General features: G+C 41.7%; 1 protein-coding gene across 3 annotated transcripts in view; it reads right to left on the bottom strand.

Annotated features, from left to right (window-relative positions):
• FEZ2 (fasciculation and elongation protein zeta 2) overlaps positions 1-20,399 on the bottom strand; it is a 42,957-nt gene extending 22,558 nt beyond the window's left edge. For 2 of the 3 annotated variants that reach the window (XM_042982179.1, XM_042982181.1), the window contains exons 1-5: positions 20,127-20,399; positions 15,482-15,590; positions 9,588-9,704; positions 7,558-7,699; positions 6,233-6,501 (exon numbers count right to left, since the gene is read on the bottom strand). In XM_042982179.1, coding sequence (XP_042838113.1) covers positions 6,233-6,501; positions 7,558-7,699; positions 9,588-9,704; positions 15,482-15,590; positions 20,127-20,380 — 891 coding nt within the window. In that variant the 5' untranslated portion in view covers positions 20,381-20,399. Of the gene's footprint in view, positions 1-5,127; positions 5,279-6,232; positions 6,502-7,557; positions 7,700-9,587; positions 9,705-15,481; positions 15,591-20,126 lie in introns of all 3 variants that reach the window. The other variant, XM_042982180.1, reaches the window with a different exon arrangement.
• Positions 20,400-21,495: the final 1,096 nt, after the last annotated feature.

The following is a 21,495-nucleotide window of genomic DNA, read 5'->3' as shown; positions in this document are numbered from 1 at the left end:
TAAAAAAGAAACAAGAAATTTGCAGAGAAATGCTATCAAATATAACCAACAAATTACTGCCAAAAATATGTTAATATTTACATTCACATATATAGGGTAGACTTTATCTTCTCAAGTACCACTACTTAGAAAAAGTGGGGGAAGGGAATCAGTCCTTTTTCCATTTCTCTTCTATCTTCTTTAAACTACTATTTATTGCTGTCTATAAATACAATGTACCCAGAGGACTGCCAACATTTTTAAGTTTTTCATTTGGCCCCAAATCTAGAGGACAACTGGTCTACCCGCTGGCTCTCTTCACTTAGCCACTGGGAATCTGACACAAAGGTCTATTGCTAGGCAGGTTGCCTTAGGCATGTGGCTTGGAGATGGACTGGTCAAGGCATCACCACATGTAGGCACAACTCAGGCTGCTGGATGGGGCTCTGAGGAAAGGAGTAACTCAACACACACAGATAAAATAAGGTTACATTTTATAATAAATTTTAGTCACAGTATAGTGATCTTTTTATACAAACTCACTTAAATGGAGTTTGCATCTTTTTTTCTTCAAATTTTTAATTTTACTAAATTTTAGTCTAAATCAGGAGTTGGCCAACTTTTCCTATAAAGGGCCAGAGAGTTAATATTTTAAGTTTACAGTCCACACAGTCTCTGTCACAACTATCCCGTTCTGTCCTTGTAACACCAAAGCAGCCATAGACCATATGGAAATGAATGGACATGGCTGCATTCCAATAAAACTTTATTTATAAAACAGATAGAGGGCCAATCTGGCCTTCCGGCAGTAGTTTGCCTTGTCAATCCTCAGTCTATATCATCTTAGCAAATGTGAAATTTAAAAATTCCAAATTAGAGGGGCGCCTGGGTGGCTCAGTCGGTTAAGCATCCGACTTCGGCTCAGGTCACGATCTCACGGTCCGTGAGTTCGAGCCCCGCCTCGGGCTCTGGGCTGATGGCTCAGAGCCTGGAGCCTGCTTCCGATTCTGTGTCTCCCTCTCTCTCTGACCCTCCCCGTTCATGCTCTGTCTCAAAAATAAATAAACGTAAAATAAAAAAATAAAATAAAAATTCCAAATTAGAAAGAAGGAAAAAGGGAAGAAAAAAAGCTAGTTGTACCTTATTATAAACAAAAGCCCCAAATTCAAGTAGGTGTATCAGAACAGATCCTTCTAAGCTAAGAGCTAGCACAATTTGGAATAACTTCAGAACAATCTAATAGGAGCTATCTAAATGAAAATAAATTTCTCTTACCTTAAAGTCAGCTTTGGTGAAGATTAAATGAAAACTATTACTGGTGCATTTTTGCATGCAAAAGAGAAACAAAATAGATTTGACTATTCATCATAATCTGAGCTAAATGAGTCATAAATACAGAGCAATGCATCTGTGAAAGAAAGATATAAGAAAGAGTATCTATCATCCAAGCCCTAGCTGTCCCCCATCTTGAAGCAGTTATCTCCTCGACCCCCAAAAGCAATAAACCAGGGCAACATGATTCTTTTCACAACAGACTTACTGATTCCTAATACCCCACGAGTTTTCAAAATAAACTTCTTCGGGTTATACTGAAGCAATTATACATTTTTGCTGGTGCTAAGTCCAACACATGAGAACTCGCTCTCGAAAGTTCAATGTGATTATGGCAAACAGAAAACTATTCATTCCTATCTTCGCAACCCTAGACTTAGAATACATAACCTTACATGTGACTTTTAATTTAAAAACATTACTGGATTCTAAAGGAGGAAATATGGCCATTTCATCCATACGCTGAGGTATGATGCCAAGCGAGTACTCATTAACATCTTTACAACTTCAGGTAACTCTAGGTGACAACCACTGCTAAATTAAAACATACCCAGTGGGACGCCTGGGTGGCTCAGCCAGTTGAGTATCTGACTCTTGATTTCAGCTCGGTCATGATCTCACAGTTCATGAGTTCAAGCCCCACATCGGGCTCTGCACTGACAGTGTGGAGCCTGCTTGGGGTTCGCTCACTCTCCCTCTCTCTCGGTCTCTCTCTCCCACCCACTCTCTCTCTCAAAATAAATAAATACTTTTTAAAAATAAAATTTTAAAAATAAAACGTAACTGGTATACTTGGACTTGTTCTTGTACTCATGGGAACTGCCACTGAAATTCAATAATCTGTGACTCTATTCAATACAAACAGAAGATTGGCAAAAAAAATTTAAAAGACCACCTGATAGAACAATAATTCAAATATGACAACTCCAAATCCTCTGGGATTGTATCTCCTTTATAGTGAAGTTTCAATTCAACAAACAGGCATTACGTGATGCGCAAAGTAGCAAAAATTAGGTGACATGCTGAACAATGAAACAATGTGAATGAGCCTTTGGGAAGGCTGATGATGATAAATTATGATACTATGAGATTAAAAGTATGTGTACCTCATAAATATGAAAAACATCTCTTCTATGACTTAATAGGCAACTCACAAGAGAATACAGAAGTCAACGGATCAAACCATTATTTGCCTTTCAGATCAACAAAAGATCGAAAGGCTAATAATATCCGTTGTTGGCTGGAAGTGTGGGGAAATGGTCGCTCACTCACACTATTACTAGGTTCATTTCTGTAGAACAATTTGAAAAGTTGGTCGTGGAAAACGCTCCAAAACTGTATATCCTTTGACTCAGAAATTCCACGGATATCAGTGAATGAGTAGACTGTTCCACTAACCAAAAGAAAAATATATAAGAACTACATTCAACCTTAGGAAAATGGTAACTTTAGTTTGATAAATGCCAGAGACAACTAGCTAGTAGGCAGTTGGACATATAATAACTAGCATTTACTCAGGATATATGCTAGTCTTAACACACATTATTTCATTGAGTCCTCCCAAAACTCAAAGGGAGATGTACTCAGTGACAGGAGGATTCAAACACAGCTCTTCCCCCAAAGTTCTTAATCAATAGGCTACTCAGCCTCCATGGGTTTGACGCCTGACAGAAAATTCCAAGGCAGAAATACAGATTTGCAAGTTTATCTTTCTTTCACACATTTATTCAGCAGAAAAATGAGTACTTAATGTTACACTTAAGGATATAAAAGAAGATAAAGTTACATTTCCTATCCTTAGGGAACCTGACAGAGACAGACGTGAAAACAAAAAAAACCTGCAGTCCTGTGTGACCGTGACAAAAGAAATAGTCACAAGGAATAATACTAAGCCCAAAAGGAGAGACTAGTCAATTCTGCATTGGAGGAAGAGTCACCGAGGAAGGCTCTAAGAAAGGAAGACAATGCTTGAAGGTCGACTTAAAAAAAAAAAAAAAAAAAGTCCTCCAAGTGGACTGGGGGAAACAGGAAAAGCGGGGCTCTCCAGAAAAGGAAAGAGCACATATAAAAGCACCAAGGCCCAAAGAGCACAGTCAGTTCAAAGAAATGCACACAGGTTATCATAGTGATTAACAGACAGTACCCGTCAACCATTCCAATCTCCACTCCCACCGCTCTCTTTCTCCTGATGCTGAACAACAGGACATAGGAGATACAGTTTTCTGCTCGCTTAAGTCTCATTTCCTAAAGAGAAGAACCATCCTCTAACCTCCTCTCCAAACAGAGACCTGGAAAAGGACAGGACAACCGACCTTGCCCATCAGGAGGAGCAGTGACATAGTGACCACCCTACAGAAAACAGCTCTCCGGCAGCTTTGCTACCGACTGCCTTACCCAGCCTTTTATTGTCTTGGTGGCATTTATTACTACCAGAAATTACGCTGTCTAGTCTTTCTTTCTTACACTCCTAGTCATTCATTTGCTGAATGAATGGATATTTCTTTGTCTTATCCAACATGCAGATTTTAAAAATTAAAACAAAGCAAGATAAGATTTCACTTGTATAAGATACTCAATACTTTATATTTAATAGTATTTCTATGCCCCTCCCCAATTGTCTCCCCAAAACTGTCTAGTGCTCAATCTAAATAGCATCCCTCAGCCCCCAATTTTTTTTTCCCTACAGAAAATGTATGAAACAAAATGTCTCCAAAATTAACACCTAAATAGTTTAACTCTGCTGTATTCCCACCCAGATATTTCATTGCAGTATCTTTGGACCAAAGTGAACAGCTAGCAAACATGGATAGAGGGTTATACCAACTACAAACTGATGTTTTGTTTCAGTGAAACATGTTTAAGGAAAAATGGAAGGAAGGCTACTCCATGCTTAAGGAAAGAAAACCACGTCCTGCTAATAAAACAAAAATATCTAAGGCAAAAAGAAAAAAGTGACCAATGTTGTTAGAAAGCAGGTAATACATGGTATCTGTAAGAAAGTCACCAATTTTTAGAAATTTGAGTCACTGATAACTAACTCTTAGAGATCAGGCTCTGCCCAAACCACGTGTTCTATAAAGTGTCTAACAAGGTACTATCCTTTGCAATCTGTTTATCCAGTTGGCCACTTCACTTTAAGGTTCTTTTGAGCCACCCACCACTATTTTCAGAATCATAGGTTTCAGGCTCCTTGAGTCACAGATGGGATGGTCTTTCTCCAGCTTAGAGGGAACCAGTACCATGAGCTCAGCAAGGCCATCAGTAACCTGATTAAAGGTTTTGTTACAAATAGTAGATCAGGACTCGAGAAGCAACTTCGCAGGTCCACATACTGTGAAAAAACGGACTTTTACTATGAATCTATTTCATGACTCATAAAGGTTCGAGTAAGAGCTAAATCTTGCCTTGCCAAATCCATTTCTCAATATAAATGCCATGTACAATTACACAGTGAATCCACTCTAACCCTTTTTATATAGGAGTTACAAAAAGAAGCCTTTAAACCCCTCTAGGGACAAATTTATTTTCCTCAGCCAAGTGTTAACACCAATAAATGGAGGGTTTACATGTAATTCCTAAAAGCAGACAGACAGAAATTACCAACCACGCTATGACTTTTTAACTAAGCATTTCATTTAATCACACTTGTATAATAGGGCAAGTTAAAGGTGCAATTTTTTTAAAAATATGACATCCAAATTTTGCTCCAGAAATTTAAAGCGCACTTTCCAGAATTGTATATTCAAACAAATGTTTTGAAGCTATGTCCTTTCTATACACAAGTGGACATCACACTAAGACCATGTATTTACTCACAGGCCCAAGCAGACAATGAATGGGCTAAACGGCGAGATCTCTTTGTTTGTATCAACTGCTCATTGGTGACCCAGCAACCCAGAACTGCATTCTCTTTCCTGGATTCCATGAGAGGCTGGTTAGTGAGAACTACTTCTCTGATATAAGTATTCTTTAGAAAAAAACAAATCAAGACTTAAAGGCAGAACTTACATTATTACAAACCATAATAGCTAGTTTGTGATAATTCGTGTTACCAGGTTATCAGTATCAAGAATGAAAAAGGGACATTCCTCTTAGAAAAATGGATCCCTCTGGACAACCATTATAGTCCAAAAAAACAAAACTGACATTTCTTCACACACAAATAATACGAAGGTGGCAACATATAAGGTCTCAAATGATCAAAAAAAAAATGAAATGGCCCTAAGACCAATAAAGAAACACATCTCATAAAATTAATGTTTATGGATTTTAATCACGTGAAATTAAGAGGACCACTTAAGAAAACTGAAAAAGCAGAAAACAAGAAATTTTACATGAAGAGTCAAAGATGCACATATTCTCAACTTTTTCGTCCCCAGTCAGAAATATTCTAATCTGCCAAACACTCAGGCAAATGGCTGATGTCACATAACTGCCTCCAATGCCTTCATGTTCCAACTTCACTGATAAATCAGGAGGAATCTGACTGCGAATCAGTCTGTGCTTTCAGGCTCAGCACAGTTCAGCAACCCTCACAGGCACCCCCTTTTAATTGTTTATTATACGACTCCTGCAAGATGAGCAAAAATAAGAAAATAATACCATTCATACGCCCACCAGCCAAACATAAATAATCACCGTTAATGCTTTGATACTTTTAAGACACCCTCCTTCTTTCTTCCTCCTCCTCCTTCCACTTACTTCTCCCCTGACCATACCCAGAAAACCACTGTGTCCTCACCCAGAGAACCCCTTTCTGAAACTGCTGAGCACAGTGGCATTCTCCACCAGAACCTGTGGGCGCCGCGGTGAGAAGCACTCGCATGCGTAGGCGCCGCCTGCCTGCCTGGGGCCTGGAGCGCTGGGACCACCACGGGAGCAGCTTCCAAGTGCTCAAGGACTCCTGCAAAACACCACTTACTGTGCCGGGCATATGACTTCTCTCGTTCTTCCCATTCTGAGAGCTGCCGTTCTTGAGTTTCTTTTTCTTTTTGGCTGTTTCTTTGTGCTCTTTCTGTTTGTTCTGCACTTCAATGAGAACAGAAATGAAGCTGTTTTTCACTTCCTTTTCGAACTCCAGTTCATCTCGCAGGGCCAGCTGCTGCACCAGCTCCTCGGAGTATTCCTTGATGGCAGTCTCAATTTCTTCCAGTAGCTCATTTAATTCAGATACCGAGAGCCTTTTTACTCCTGCGGCCAGAAGCAAAGCACAGCAGATACTAAGACAAAAATATTTCGGGAGACGAGCACAACAGGCGGTTTCATGCCAAAAGAGCAGACACCATACTCTAAGCAATGAAACTGTTCACAATCTTCTCATAATCCTCAAACTTCTGGTGGGCAGGACTGAGCAGAGGTAGGTAGCAAAGTTACTTCTCAAGAGGCTGAGAAGTGTAACAACATTCTTTACTTGTCTAACTCAATCATCCCACCAACAGCACTCCAGTCAAGACTAAAAAAAGCTTGAACAAGAAACAGAACAAACACAAAAGCTGAGGGAGAGTACCCAAACTACCTGCTGACAAGAAACTGCAAGCAACTTAGCAGGGTTCTAGCACACTTCAAAAGACAGAAGTCGATTTGAAACAATTAAACTAAATACATATTTAATCACATATGGCCCAATGTGTGAATTTTTTTGAAGATTGGGAAGAAAGAAGGAAGGCCTACTCCCTAAAACCCACTTCAGATTTTTCTCAGCACTTCTCCTCATGTGAGGCTATGATGTCACTCAAGTCCCAATACCCAGGACCTCAGAATGTGACTGTATTTGGAGATGGGGTCTTTACAAAGATAATTAAGTTAAAATGAGGTTGTTAGGGTGGGCTCTAATCCAGTGTGAGTGGTGTCCTTATAAAATGACAAGATTAGGACAGAGATACATGCAAAGAGAAGACCACGGGAGGACAGAGAGAAGACATCTACAAGCCAAGGAGAGAGACCCCAGAAGAAACCAAACCTGCCAACACCTTCATCTTGAACCTCTAGCCTCCAGACCTCTGAGAGGATAAATTCCCGTTGTTTAAGCCCCTGGCATGTGGTACTTCGTTACACAGCCCAAGCCGACTAGTACAGGATTCAAAGGTGAATGTGACAAAGTCCCTAAGCAATGATAAAGATATGCCCGAGTATTACTAGAGGGCTGAAGAAGGGTGCATAACTTAGCCTTTGGAGTGAAAGCTTTCTGGAGATGGTTTGAGATGCACAGGAAGTCTAAAGAGCATGGATTGAAGGAGGGTGTCTTACTCTCTTCATAACTGCTAGTACTGGACCTCTTAAGAGTCTGGATTTCCTGGGACAGCATCGACAGCCGATCTGACTGCGTGGGTGTCTCGTCATCTTCTGGGTCTGGAGATTCCTGCATCATTTCTTCAATTTCTTCAATAACCTTCCAAAATACACACACCACTGTTAATCAGATATACTTGGGAAAAACAATCTCTCTGCAACATGGCGCTCATGAGGCAACCGGAAAAGAAGGGCACTGAAATATCCACTAACCAACACTGTGCAGGAGTTGGTGTTCTGAATAATCACAATTTTGACTGTTAAGAGTGAACATGGTTTATCAAGGAAATAAAATTTACAATATGCTGAACACAAAATTAAACAGAGTAATATTTAATATGCCCATCATGATTCAGTAGATCTATCAGATCTTGAAGGTCTGAGAAATGGTGCAAAACACAGGTACAATTTACCTTACAAATGCTAGAACCAGATCATCGTTACAGTCAAAAGAAAGCAAATGACAGAAAACTCACCATATGACACATGCAAGTAATCAATCGAAAGCCATTTAATCAAACTGACATAAAATTTTTGAAATACAACAGTATAAAAAATAAAGCAAGAAATTACCTTTATAGCAGTAAAATTTTCCTTTAATGGCAGAAAAGGAATTTCATATATTAATTCCATGAAAGATTAAGAGATATTCAAAAATTACGTGACATGTAGAAGCTTAAAGGGAAAAAAAGAAGCTGCACAAAAACACGAAAATTTCAGAACCATCTTTCAAACAATGATCTACTGTCATGTGCAACGCTGCTCCAATCTTCCAACAGTACCTTGTCCTGCTCCACTTTTTAAAAGTTGAGGATACAGAAGTCAGTGAGAATGTAAAACCACAAAAATTACTCAACAGTTAGAAAAAATAGGTCTAAGAGTTAAAAAAAAAAAAAAAGGAAAAAAGAAACTATTAAGAAAACATTCAGGATGAATCAGTAAGCTTAAGGGCAAAGAAAAGTAAATCTGAAGGAGGTGGGGATTATGGTAATTAGTAAGAAGATTTTCTCAAATAGGCATTATAAAACAGTACAATGAAATGCCAGAGGAGGCTGCAGAATCTGTTTCTCCAAGTCTCAGAAGCAGGAACAGCTTAGGGCATTCAGGCAGGTAGATTACTGAGGAGACCGTGAACTCACAGGGTCACGTATTTCCCTGAGATATCATGATCAACCTCCCACAGCCCTCTAACCTATTATCTGGCATTTTAAGCACCACACTCTTCCCAGGCCTACAATAATCTAACCACAAATATGACTAAGGAGCATCAAAATGGCACATTTTAATGGACTCCTCCCATCCTTGCCATAACATATCTCTTTCCCGACCTCATCTTTCCAGCCTAAAAATGTAATGTGGTAGCATTCACAGTCAGAGCAGCCACGAGCATGTTATTTCAGGAAGGAGTTCTTACACCACATTTTGACAACACAACAGCAGTGGGAAGAGTATTCAGACAATGAGAAAGCTGATTCAAGCGGTTTACATGAACACAGCGTTGACATTATGAGAGCATGCCACAGGAATAAAGCTCACTTCTTTCCGGGTTCACAGTACACACTTCTAATAAGTACTAACGATTTTTACACAGGCTTTTAGAGGAACTGGGTAATTTCTACACAGATACATCAGAGTTGGCCATGTCTTGCCAACCCTAAAAAAAGTACCAAACTCACAATATTTTTTTATCATTTCAGGTTAAGCAATAACCCTCCCTTAGTAATAACTCGCTGCACTGATTTAACAAGGTCTATACTGGAAAACTGCCTATCTTGAAGAATCTTCCCAACTAGCATAATCCCATCTGCTTCGGATTACATATACTTTCTTCTTTTCTCAGTGGAGGAGTTAACTGATAAGCCTACATAAACAGAAAATGCAGGAAAAATCAGTAGATTCCAACAACCCATCACTTATTGCCACAGTTAGAAATCGTCCTTCAGCTCGAGGTTCTCTTTTCCTTTCCTCGATGAGTTTCTCCACAATACCTGGTCTGCAGTGAAGAGGGGCTCTTCATTAACGCAGGAGACGATGATTGAATGCATATCCAGCTGTTCTCTCAGCTCCTCATCGTCTGATGTATCAAAGAGCAAACTGTCACTTATCTAAAAGCAAAATAACCCACTGTTAAAAGCAGGACATTCTGATCACAACAAAGTCACACTGTCTGGGTAAAGAGTCTTCCCTCGAAAGGGAGAAATGACTCCAATCACTGAGCGCTAGGCAGTGTACAAAGTGCTTTACGTATTCACCTCAAACACAAATGAGGGGAATGGAAAGGAAACATGAAATTGCCTGCATGAATGCTGCCTGCACCCCTACTGCCCAATACAGACACACACGTAGCTGCTTTTTCCATGGAGAAGAATGTTTTACACAGTATTTGTTAGGAAGTTGCAGGGAATGATAGAGACACCCAAAGGAGGCAACAGGCGGGTTTAGCAGCGAATGTTATTTAGTTAACAATCTAATAGTAAGAGTAGTAGATGTTAAAATTACACAGATGACATAAAGTTAACTACTTGCAAACTAACTTCTAATATTCGGGGTAAAAGATCAAGAATCACTCCCTGGCACTGTCCACGGGGGTCATACTTTGCCTTACAGTGGAACATCTCTCCTTCCAAAAATAAAATCTCTCTAGGTTCCAAGAAGATCTTTCAACCTAACTGTGCTGGAAGTTTCTGTTTGCTTCACAGCCATTTTCCACTCTGCTCTGGGCCTCAGGAGGCTAAAGTTTATGGCCTAAATCAAAGCACGCCCTTGACTTCAGGGCAGTCCCTCCTGCCTCCCTAGTTCCTCATACAGAAGCATCCGAAGTGTAAGGGTGAATCCAACCCACCCAGTAGGAAACCCGCAGTGAGAAGTGCAAGGAACCGCTGGTGGGCTGCCTTTCAGAACATCAGGCAGGGAGAGGAGCAACACCAGTGCTCCAGGGTCTTTCCCCCCACACACTGCAATTCCATGCTGCACCACGGTGATGACATGGCTCCCCATTCTATTCTTCCCGGACCATCGGCCTAGGAAAGGCCTGCACGTGGCCTTCAGCGTACCATTGTGAAATTTCAGACCGTGTATGAAAAAAAGAATCTAAAAGCTTCCAGAGAGAGGAAAAAAAAAAACACATTAAAAGGATCAAGAATCAAAAATGTCATTTGAACTCTCAACAGCAACCAAAGAAGCCAGAAAATGATCACTGTTATTTCCATGTTTCAATACATTCCACCCTAGAATCCTATCTCCAGCTAAGCAAACAATTAGATGGGAGCTTGGAATAAAGACATTTTCAAGTATTCAAGTTCTCAAAGTATTTGACCTCATACACCCTTTCTCAGACAGCTACTGCAAAATATGCTGCATTAAAACCAGGAGGAAAGCCAGAAAGGAAGCAGACGTGGGATCTAACACAAGAAAGAGGTGAGGGCATTCTCGTAATGAAAGTGAAGTAAAGATCCCAGAATGTTGTCTGTGACGCTCAACGAGAGAGTGACCAGGTCAGATGAGAATGGTTATTGCACAGGACGTTAAGAAAAGCACAAGAGGAAGAGAGACAGACACTAACAGATTATCTGGTGTATGTCACTTACTAAAGTGAGTTTCAGGGCTCTGTTGAAGCTGAATCTGTGAGCTAATGGTAACTTAAATAAAACACAAGGCAATTATTACCCTAAGAAAAAAAATTACAAGAGGAAATTTCTCATGATATACGGAAATGGGTCAACTGTGAACATTTAAACAGTCAATGTAAATGATTAAAATTAACTTAACCAAATATCTTAATATAACTATATTGGAAAGACAAGGGAAGGGAAAGTTTTGGTGATGGGGGTTGGAGAGAGGACTGAGAAAGACCTAAACCCTCATCCTCTGGATGTAAAGTAAATGGATAAAGTCTAAAGTTGGAAAGAAAAAAAAAAAGCAACTAAAATGGGAGAATGTTTGACTTCAAAATTATAGAAGTGGAGATGACATGTGCCTCGGTAGTCGTAAGGATATACGGATGATGGAGAGGAGACCTAACAATTATCTCCACAGGTCCTTAAATTTTAACACTTCCCAAAATCAGTCTTCATTATAATCTGAGGACCACAGATTTATTTTTCCCCTCACAAAGTTTTAATTTTGAAGTGACCCCTAAGGAAGATAGGATCATCTTCTTCCTGTTTCTACTCTTGAAGATGAAAAGGTGCATACAACAACATTCCCTGTCCCTGAAAAAATGCTCATGGCAGGAGGAGGAAGATGGCACAGGAGAGGTTCCTAAAGCAATGTGATTCCGAAGCCTTCTATCATCTAAGCATGTTCAAAACCGGCACTGGATTTAGAATCGTTTTCATAGCTATTGCCAAGATACACAAGTGATACCAGTAACCCATTAGAATAGATTTCCATAACAACAGAAATAATGATCCCAGATCATCTTTCCCGGGACTGAGCCAAGTCCATTCCCCACAGAGATGGCATATGTTAAGGGCTGGAACCCCTTTCGGGCTTTGAAAGCTAACCTTGGCTGTCATGGGTGTCATTATTCACTCTCCCATTCGGCATCACTGTGTCTTCTCTCTGCCAAGCGTTCCCATCACTCCTTCCTGTGCCAGGTTAGACACACAGCCGGTGGTTCTACTGCCCTGTATGAAACTGAAGCTGCTTCGGATGGAAAAAATGTGCCCATGTAAGAATTTGGAACGTACTAGTTGCCTTACTCCAGAAAAGACTCATCCAATTCAGAAGTGTGCCGTCTTAAACATCTTAAACCTCAATGAAAGAAAAATCAAAAGCTGAAATCTGGCAAATGGTGGTTTTCCTAAAGGTTTTCCTCAGCCTAATGCAAAAGAAATGTCTTCTCCCTTCGTCAAGGAAAAAAAAAATTCCTATAGATCTTGTTTTACAATTGGAACAAACTAAAGAATGCTTCCAAACGGCAAATTTAACATGATTCAGTTACGGGAAGGATCGAGCACAGGTGGTAATGCTAAACAAGATAACTCAGGTTAAAAAAGATGTAATGATATGCTATCTAATGGAATGAGATGGTTGCTTCTTATACAGTTCCGCGTTGCCCACTTGTTCTTAAGGAACTTAATGTGTGCCACTCCTTCCTGAGAAACAGAGTTCTAATTTCTAATTTCAGTTCTATTCATCAGACAGATAGATGACAGATGGATGATCGCTTGTCCACTTTAATCTGATGAGGTTTCCAGATAAGGTTTTTATAATTAAGATTAGTTATTAGTACTAAACTCCAAGTGGTTACTAATCAACTACCCTCAGCCATACCATTATTCTGGAATTAAAAACAACAACCAAAAGGCAGAAAAAGGGAGTGACTTCCTAAAGTGCAATCTAAGAACTATACAAGACATACATTTTATTCAATGAAACTAAATTAGAGTGTCCCATTCATCCTGCAATGTACTTCCATTTGAAACTATGAAAGGCTCTCTTCTATGCTATATTTTATTATGTCAAACAAAAAATTACTCATTAATTGGCTATCATGGATTTAGCACTATGTTAAATAATATAAAAATAGCTACTTTTTAAAAAAGAACTTTCCATCGTGGCCTCTGACCTTATGGTCTCATTGACGAGATCATACATTCATTCACTCAACATAATTTGTCCTAGTACTCACTATGTGCCAGGCACAGTGATAGTACTAAAAACACAATTACAAAGACACCTGCCAGCAAGTCACAATCTAATGACAGACCCTGAAACATATGATTAATAAGAGAACAAAGTAATGGTTAGAAACATGAACAATGTGCTGTCAGGATTAGTACCCAGGAGACAACGGGGCTAACCTCTGTGGGACAGATAAGTCCTTGAAGATTTTCACAACCCCACCAGTGTAACCGATTCCCACAGAGAGAGGTGCATTTTCCTCCTGCACAGGGATTTAGGCCATGGCTAAATGACCATCTGTCAGAGACGCTGTAGATGGGGATTCCCCCCAAGTGAGAGGGTGGATTAAGTGTCCTTTAAAGTTGCTTCCAACTCTAAAATTGTATAATTCCATGAGATCAGCAAAGGCTAAAACAGTAATAGGAAGCTTCAGAGAGGAAGGGAAACTTGAACTAAGCCCAAAATGATAGCTAGGGTCTAAATAAACAGAAGATAGAGCATAAGGTATGCTGTTTTATTCCTTTTCACTAAACATATGCCAGGTTGGTCAACAAAATAGCTTTGTGGGATTAATAACTGGAACATACAGTAAGATTTCTGTATCTACTAGAATACTAGGAAATAGAAGCAAAATTCTGTATTTTACTAGAAAATAATAGCAGCAGGCTTTCCTGAATCATATATTTAAGAAAACTGTTTTCATAAAACATTAGCAATACTATTTAAAATACTGACAGCCCCACTGCATTATACTCTCAATTACACAACTATACTTAATGAAATACAGAGCGTGCCAAAAAATCTGGCATGAGTTTACACTGTTACATGATAAGGAACTTCAGTCAGGCCCCGAAACTTACATAATTTGGCTACATTTCTCATCACCTTTAGATAAACCAACAATGTGATTTTCCACTTAAAACAATTATCTTCCTGGGGCGCCTGGGTGGCTCAGTCAGTTGAGTATCTGATTCTTGATTTCAACTTAGGTCATGATCTCACAGTTCCTGAAACAGAGCCCCGCAGCAGGCTCCACGCCGAGCATGGAGCCTGCTTGAGATTCTCTGTCTCCCTCTGCCACTCTCTCCTGCTTGCACTCTCTCTCTCTCTCAAAATAAATGAACTTGAGAAGAGAAGAGAAGAGGAGAGGAGAGGAGAGGAGAGGAGAGGAGAGGAGAGGAGAGGAGAGGAGAGGAGAGGAGAGGAAAAGAGAAAATAAAATCTCTGCATTAAAAAAAAAATTAGGGGCACATGGGTGGCTCAGTCAGTTAAGCTTCCAACTTCGGCTCAGGTCATGATCTTGTGGTTGGTGAATTCGAGCCCCGCGTCGGGCTCTGTGCTGACAGCTCAGAGCCTGAAGCCTGCTTCGGATTCTGTGTCTCCCTCTCTCTGCCCCTCCCCACTTGCGTGTTCTCTCTCTCTCTCTCTCTCTCTCTCTCTCTCTCTCAAAAATAAATAAATAAACATTAAATTATCTTCCCTTTTCTACACTCCCACCCCAGATGTCCTATCAATTGTGATCACACTTAAGACATCTTCAAGTTACAATAGCAAGGAATCCTAAGCAGCCTCAGTTAGCCAAGAACAGTAATGTCTTTTTTTTTTTAATGTATATTTATTTTTTGAGACAAAGTGTGAGCAGGGTGCAGCAGAGAGAGAGAGACACACACACACACACAGAATCTGAAGCAGGCTCCAGGCTCTGAGCCGTCAGCACAGAGCCTGACATGGGGCTCAAACCCAGGAACCGCAAGATCATGACCACAGCCGAAGTCAGACACTTAACTGACTGAGCCACCCAGGCGCCCTGAACTGTAATGTCTTTTAGGTTCCCCAATACTCACAGAAACAGAGTCTTCCGAAAACATGTCATCTCCAACAAGTCCTTAAATTCATCAGGAAGTTAACTCTATGTTGATATTCCAGTACCCTCAATGTATAACTGAGTTTTCTCAGCACACTAAAGTTATGCTAGTTAAGCTCAGGAGAAAAATGCTCATCATTGGTGTTCATACACAGGTGATGAAGATTTGGCTAAACATACAAAAGTGAGTGTGTACAGGGGAAGAACTGGAGGAAAGTGCTAGCAAGCTGACAGTAGTGGAGCCAAGATGGCAACAGTGGGCCACTCCAATTGCTAGAAACTTGGAAATAAGAGGCAACCCAATGAACATGCATGAAACAGAAAGGCTACTTTTTAGTTCCATCCGCAGGATCAGTTAGTCAGAAACTATCAGCTCAATTCTTAACTTACCCCTTTTTCTGAGAGGTTCAGTGTAAGCAAATGCAAGGTCCTAGTATGGGATGACTTCCAGTCTACAGGCATGACGTTTCCGTAATTATCGGTCAGGGCATTCCAAATCCTTAAAAAGAAGAAAACCACAATCAATGAAGGTTAACATCCTACATGTCTTTTATTGAATAAACATGCAATACTATAGTTAAAGATGCAACAAAAAATAACAAACAAAACAACAGAAGGCCTGTTTTCCAGAAAAACAGCAAAAAGAAGGGTCTCCTAAATAACACTAAATGAAAATCAGCTAATCAGGCTGACAAGATCAAGTGATTAAAAACCCTTTCAAAGTTGACAGCTAACATTCCCACTGTTCTAGGTGCCAGGCACAGTCCTAAGCAATTTACATATATGAACTCATCTAATCCTCACAAACTATATTATGAAGAATCATAATTATCCCCATTTTGCAGATGAGGAAACTAAAACACAGGCAGCTTATGTAATGTTTACAGAGCCACACAGGTAGTACATACACTATGTTTTACATTTATTTTTCTTCAATAACTTCCTAATATACTGGTCATTTCATAGGGTGAGTCATCTTTCTCTAACCAAAATTTTTTATACTTTTTAGAGAAAGGATTCAGTCTCAGTGTGAGGCTAGGGTTTAATATCTATTTTGTAATATAACAGGCTAAGGACTAAGATAAATGAAGGGGGAAAGAAACAGGAATTCACAATAAAATGCACAAAGGTTATATCCAATGCAATTACCCTTCCTTATTGTCAGACAGCATTTTGGGGAAGCAACAGAGTAAAATGAAAGGGTGCTTGACTAAAATTCAGAAAACATAGACTCCTGTTTCCATTCTTTCTCAAACAATGAGTCTTTGGCTATGCCCCTTAACCTCTCTAGGTATGAGCAACCCTTCTATAAAATGAGAAGCTTGGACAAGAATACCAGATATTCCTTCCAGTTCTATTACTCCAAGCATTATTTCACATGAGTCATGCTGAGGAAAGTCCCAAGCCACACCAGACAAGGACAGCAAACTCCAATTTCATGATCAAAATTCAGATTTCAGTACCAAAGTAATATCAGCATAATCAAACATGACATTGTATGAAAAATATGAATGACTTTAGAGATATAAATGAGATGAAATTTAATTGGGTAAGTTAAACATTACATATATAAGTGACTTAGTGGGTAGAGATACACAGATGTCATAAGGGAAAAAAAACTAAAATATATGGCAGATATCTAATCATGAATAAGCCATTAAACAATTGAGTGGGTTTTTTTTTCCAAATGTGTAAACCACTAAAGAGACAAAAACAAGACCACTGGAGGCATAAAAATAAGAATGCAAGCTTAAAAATAAAGAAGGAACATACTTGATTTAATGAATTTGGGATTTGGTGCTAAACAGAAGAAGCAATGGGATGGTAACTGCCAAAAAAACATACAATCCCAAAATGATGTCTGGCTTTGGAATGCACATCAGCTTCAATGAAAACGTGAACCCAAAAAGCTCTAGGAAACTGGCTCGTTTACCCTGCACATCTCCCAAATGCATAGTTCAATCCTATTCTCCTCTCTGTTCGAATCATAACCTTCTCCAATGCCAAAGTGCTCAAATCAGAGGCAACAGTTGCAGACTGTTAAACGTGCTGAGTTTTTGACCCACACCTTCCTAGGTAAAAGCACTTCAGATACCAAATAACTGACTATATACCTAACGCTGGTTAGGAACTCAAGTAGGATATTCTCATAGGTAAAGACAGTCCAGAGTTTTGGGGACTGCTTGTTTGCTTCTTTTTAAATGAGACTGGAGTAAGAGGGCAAGTGGAGTGCAATACTTCACCCACTAGGAGAGACTGTGGGTGAATTTGATCTTCCAAGAAAGTGAAGGACAATTAACAGTACTCTCTCTCCGCCAAGGTCACAACAGTTGTAGTTGGAAGGACACAGGGCTGACTTAAGTGGAAGATTTCTAGAATTCTCCAGCCAAGATATGAATTGCCTTCATCCTTATCATAAAGTATTACAACCCGTCATAAACAGCCAGCAGGACAAAGTCAAAGGAGGTCAAAATCCTGTGACACCGAATCCTACATGATACCCTTTCTAAAGTAAAATCTTAGCAGGTAAGTACAATCCATATGTAGCCAAAAATAAAGGTGGGGCTCAGAGAAGTTAAACGAAGTGCCCTAAGCCAAGGCAATATCTAAGTGAAAGAATTCTCAACTCTCTCTAGTTTGAGGAGCAGGGATGGACATTTTGGATTCCATAAATGGAGAAATTTATGCAACAGAAAGGGGTCAGTGAGTGATGACCAGCCCCAGCCCCTGAAAAGAGAGAAAGAGGTTTGTTATGCATTCCCAAATCAAGCATCATGCATTACTACCAACATATCATCTACTAAAAACCACCATCAAGAGTAACAAAATTTTTTTTTTTTAAGTTTTACATCAACCTAAGATTTAAGCAAAGACTAAAATAAACTACTTTCATGTTGTGTTTTTTTTATTTTTTTTAACGTTTATTTATTTTTGAGACAGAGAGAGACAGAGCATGAACGGGGGAGGGGCAGAGAGAGAGGGAGACACAGAATCTGAAGCAGGCTCCAGGCTCTGAGCCATCAGCCCAGAGTCCGACGCGGGGCTCGAACTCACGGACCGTGAGATCGTGACCTGAGCCGAAGTCGGAGGCTTAACCGACTGAGCTACCCAGGCGCCCTAGTGTTTTGTTTTTTTTTTTAAGTTTGTTTGTTTTGAGAGAGAGAGAGATGGAGCATGAGCCAGGGAGGGGCAGAGAGAGAGGCAGGCAGAGAATCCTAAACAGTCTCCAGGCTGTCAGTGCAAAGCCCAATGCAGGGCTCAAACTCAGTTCATGAAATCATGACCTGAGCCGAAATCAAGAGTGGGACACTTAACTGACGGAGCCACGCAGGTGCCCCTAAAATAAACTACTTTCTAGACAGTACAGGTGAAGCAAAAATAGGAAGCCTTAACTATTTGTGTATAAACCACTCATCTGTTTTGAGAAGTCACTCTTGACAAATCCAAAACCCAAAATATCGTTTTTTAAATCCAGAATATGTTCTCAGTCCTTGTGATTCAGAATATATAAATCTACACATATATAAAACTATCTTCTCTGGGAACAGACTTTCAAAAATGTCATCTTTTGCTACTAGCTACGTACATGCGTGTATAAAGTCGTCATAAACTCTTCCCTCCACACCGGGCAGGTCAATGAAATGATGTGGTCCCCAGCATAGCTGGGCCCGAACCACTGCCAAGGCAGTGTTTAAAGGCCCCCATTCCTAAACCCTTCTCAAGCTTCCTACCTTATTCACAGAGGAATCAGGCTGGAAGGCCCTTTCAGTGCCTGTGGATCCTTCTCCATCTCTCAAGAATCCTTCCCTAACCTCTAATCTCTCCACTCCATCAGGGCTCTAAAAACCCACCCCACCCATGTCCACACTGTTTATTGCACTACTTGAACCCTCAGCCTCTCCAGGGCTCCTCCCCAGCCACCTATACCATATGCTCAGCTCCCTCACCCTCACCACCCCTTTTACTGTCTTTTGGGGTGAAACCCTGGTACCTAACGACAACCCTTAGCCAAATTTTAAGTGGCTAGTTAAGGCTAGGCTAGTAGTTAAATGAAGTGCCTCCCAGGAACTCTGCCTCCCCCTTAACCAGCTCTCACAAATCCCTATGAGTTTCCTATCATGGCACTTAGACGGTTCTATCCTAATGACCTGTTAATGTACGTGTTTACCCACCAGACTAAGAGATCCCTGCCGTTAGTAACCAGTGTGTTCCTTTCGTTTCTGCCTCTGTGGTGATGTGCACTCCACCTGGGCTCTCAGATGGAGCCAATAAATTCCTGTGGCATAAATGCTGCTTTAACGCTGGTACTTTTGCACGTGCCATATCGGCGAGCCGTATTGCTAGACCTTTCTTCATCTGCCAGGCAAACTCCCACTCACCCAATCAGGATCCAGTTTTCACATTTCTTTCCCCGTGAAGCCTTTCCTGCCTCTCCCACATATCCTATATAAAAAAATCTCCTATACTTCGCACTTACGTCCAGGAGAATATGTCACACCCATACAAATATTTGTCTGCAAGTCCACCCCCCGGCCTAAATTGTGCCGTATGTGCAGGGGTATGTTCAGTCACCTTGGTATCCCCAGGGCGAAGCAGCCTCTGGCACTGAGAGCTTAAATTAATGCTAGTTGAATGAATGAGTGGCTACACACGTGCCCGAAGAGGTGCCGTCTCTAACTACGGGCTCCGGGCAAGCAGGTTCCTCTCTGAACCAAACAGACCCGGGTCGGTTTCTAGGGAGCAGGAGGGCAGTAGCGGAGAGAGAGTAGCGTGGAGGGCAGAGGAGCGGGGTTTTAAATAGCTGAGCGCCCGGAGGCCGAAAGCCCCAGGGAGCCCAGTGGGGGAGCGGGGAGGGCGGGGACTCGCCAGTCTGTGGAGGCGGAAGGAGGGCGCGGGGAGGAGCCTGTGGCCGGAGTCCCGCCGAGGCTGCGGACCGAGGGCCGGAGGGCAGGACGAGGGCTGGACGAGAGCTGGACGAGGGCAGCTCGAGGGGCAGGGGGGGCTCCCGCCCGCTCCCGGCCGGGCCCGCACTCACTCGTCCCCCTGCAGGAGGCTGCGCTCGGTGATGGGCCGCACGGCCGCCCTCGGGGGCTCGGCGCCGGGACCCGAGGGGCGGAAACACAGGCTCAGCTTCTCCTCCAAGCTGCAGGCCAGCGCCGGGAAGCCGTCACCTCCCCCGCCCGGCCCTGCCCCGGCCTCGGGGCTCGCGTTACAGTTCTCTTGGTCCTGGAGGCTCCGGGCCGGCTCCTGGAACTCATAGAAATCCTGCCAGTCCCCGTCCGCCGCCATCGCCGCCCGGCGCAGTCGCGCGCCCCGCCCCACAGGCCTCGCCCCACAGGCCCCGCCCGAGGCCCCGCCCCACCCAGCAGGTCCCGCCCCCCCCCTCGGGCCCCGCCTCCTCCTTCCCGCCACCGGGGTACCTGTCAGAGCCAACTGGCCTCGGGGTCTTCCCTTTTCCTGAGGCTTCCCCGAGGTGATCGCTGCTGTCCCCGTAGAAAGGAAACCTTTAATTAACGTTGAGTCTTCCTACAGTTTCTATCACTCAGGAATGACTTCCCTCTTAACCTTCCCCTAGTGGGAAACTAGCCTAAATGTGGTGGCTAAAATAAAGGGCTTCTCTAAACTTGCGACCTAGTGTCAGATTATGACCCAGGAGAAACCGGCTCCTTTTGTTAACTTTCCAACCAGAAGAGCAGGCAGAGTCACTTGGAAATGCTTAAGCCCTACCAAAATTCATTCCACAAATATTTCATGTCTAACACACGCAAAGCACTTTATAGACCCTGGGGAACATACAAAGATGAATAATCAATATTATTAATATTAATAAAATTATTAATATTTGAATTAATATTTGCAAAGCACTTGGAACAGTGTTGGGGAAGGTAATTGAAAAGACATGACCGCCACTTGACCCGTGAGTTGGACCCAGGCACTGGAAGTCTCACACCCTCCCCTGTCCTTGGAATGGGGGTTCCACTTGCCTTTCCTGCTCCCAGAAGCGCTCCAAGGACAGAGCCTTCAGATAGTACGTGGTGTTGAGAACACCTGCGGGGTATACCATGACTGAACCCAGTTAGGTCTCTTAAACTTTTGAAGATTTGGCAGGTGGGTGTGGGGATCTATTTGTCTTGCTGTCACCAAAGGCAAGCCTCCTATGTAAGTTCCTTTTGCTTATTAAAACTGTCACCTACCATCCTGGAGTGGCCTGCTGCTTTCTTTGGTCTTTCTCTGCCCTCCACCTAGGAGGCTGATTTCAGATTACACCTGGGAAGCTCCAAAGAGGGTTGCAAACCAAGGGTTGCGAACCTTATAGACATTATGCTAAGTGAAGTCACACACAAAAAGACAAATGCTGTATGATTCCTCTTGTATGAGGTACCTAAGTGGTCAAAATCATAGAG

This window comes from Panthera tigris, chromosome A3, assembly GCF_018350195.1.
Source record: "Panthera tigris isolate Pti1 chromosome A3, P.tigris_Pti1_mat1.1, whole genome shotgun sequence".
NCBI lineage: Eukaryota > Metazoa > Chordata > Mammalia > Carnivora > Felidae > Panthera > Panthera tigris.
Note: the sequence above shows the minus strand (reverse complement) of the source record. Positions and strands in the feature narration are given on the sequence as shown.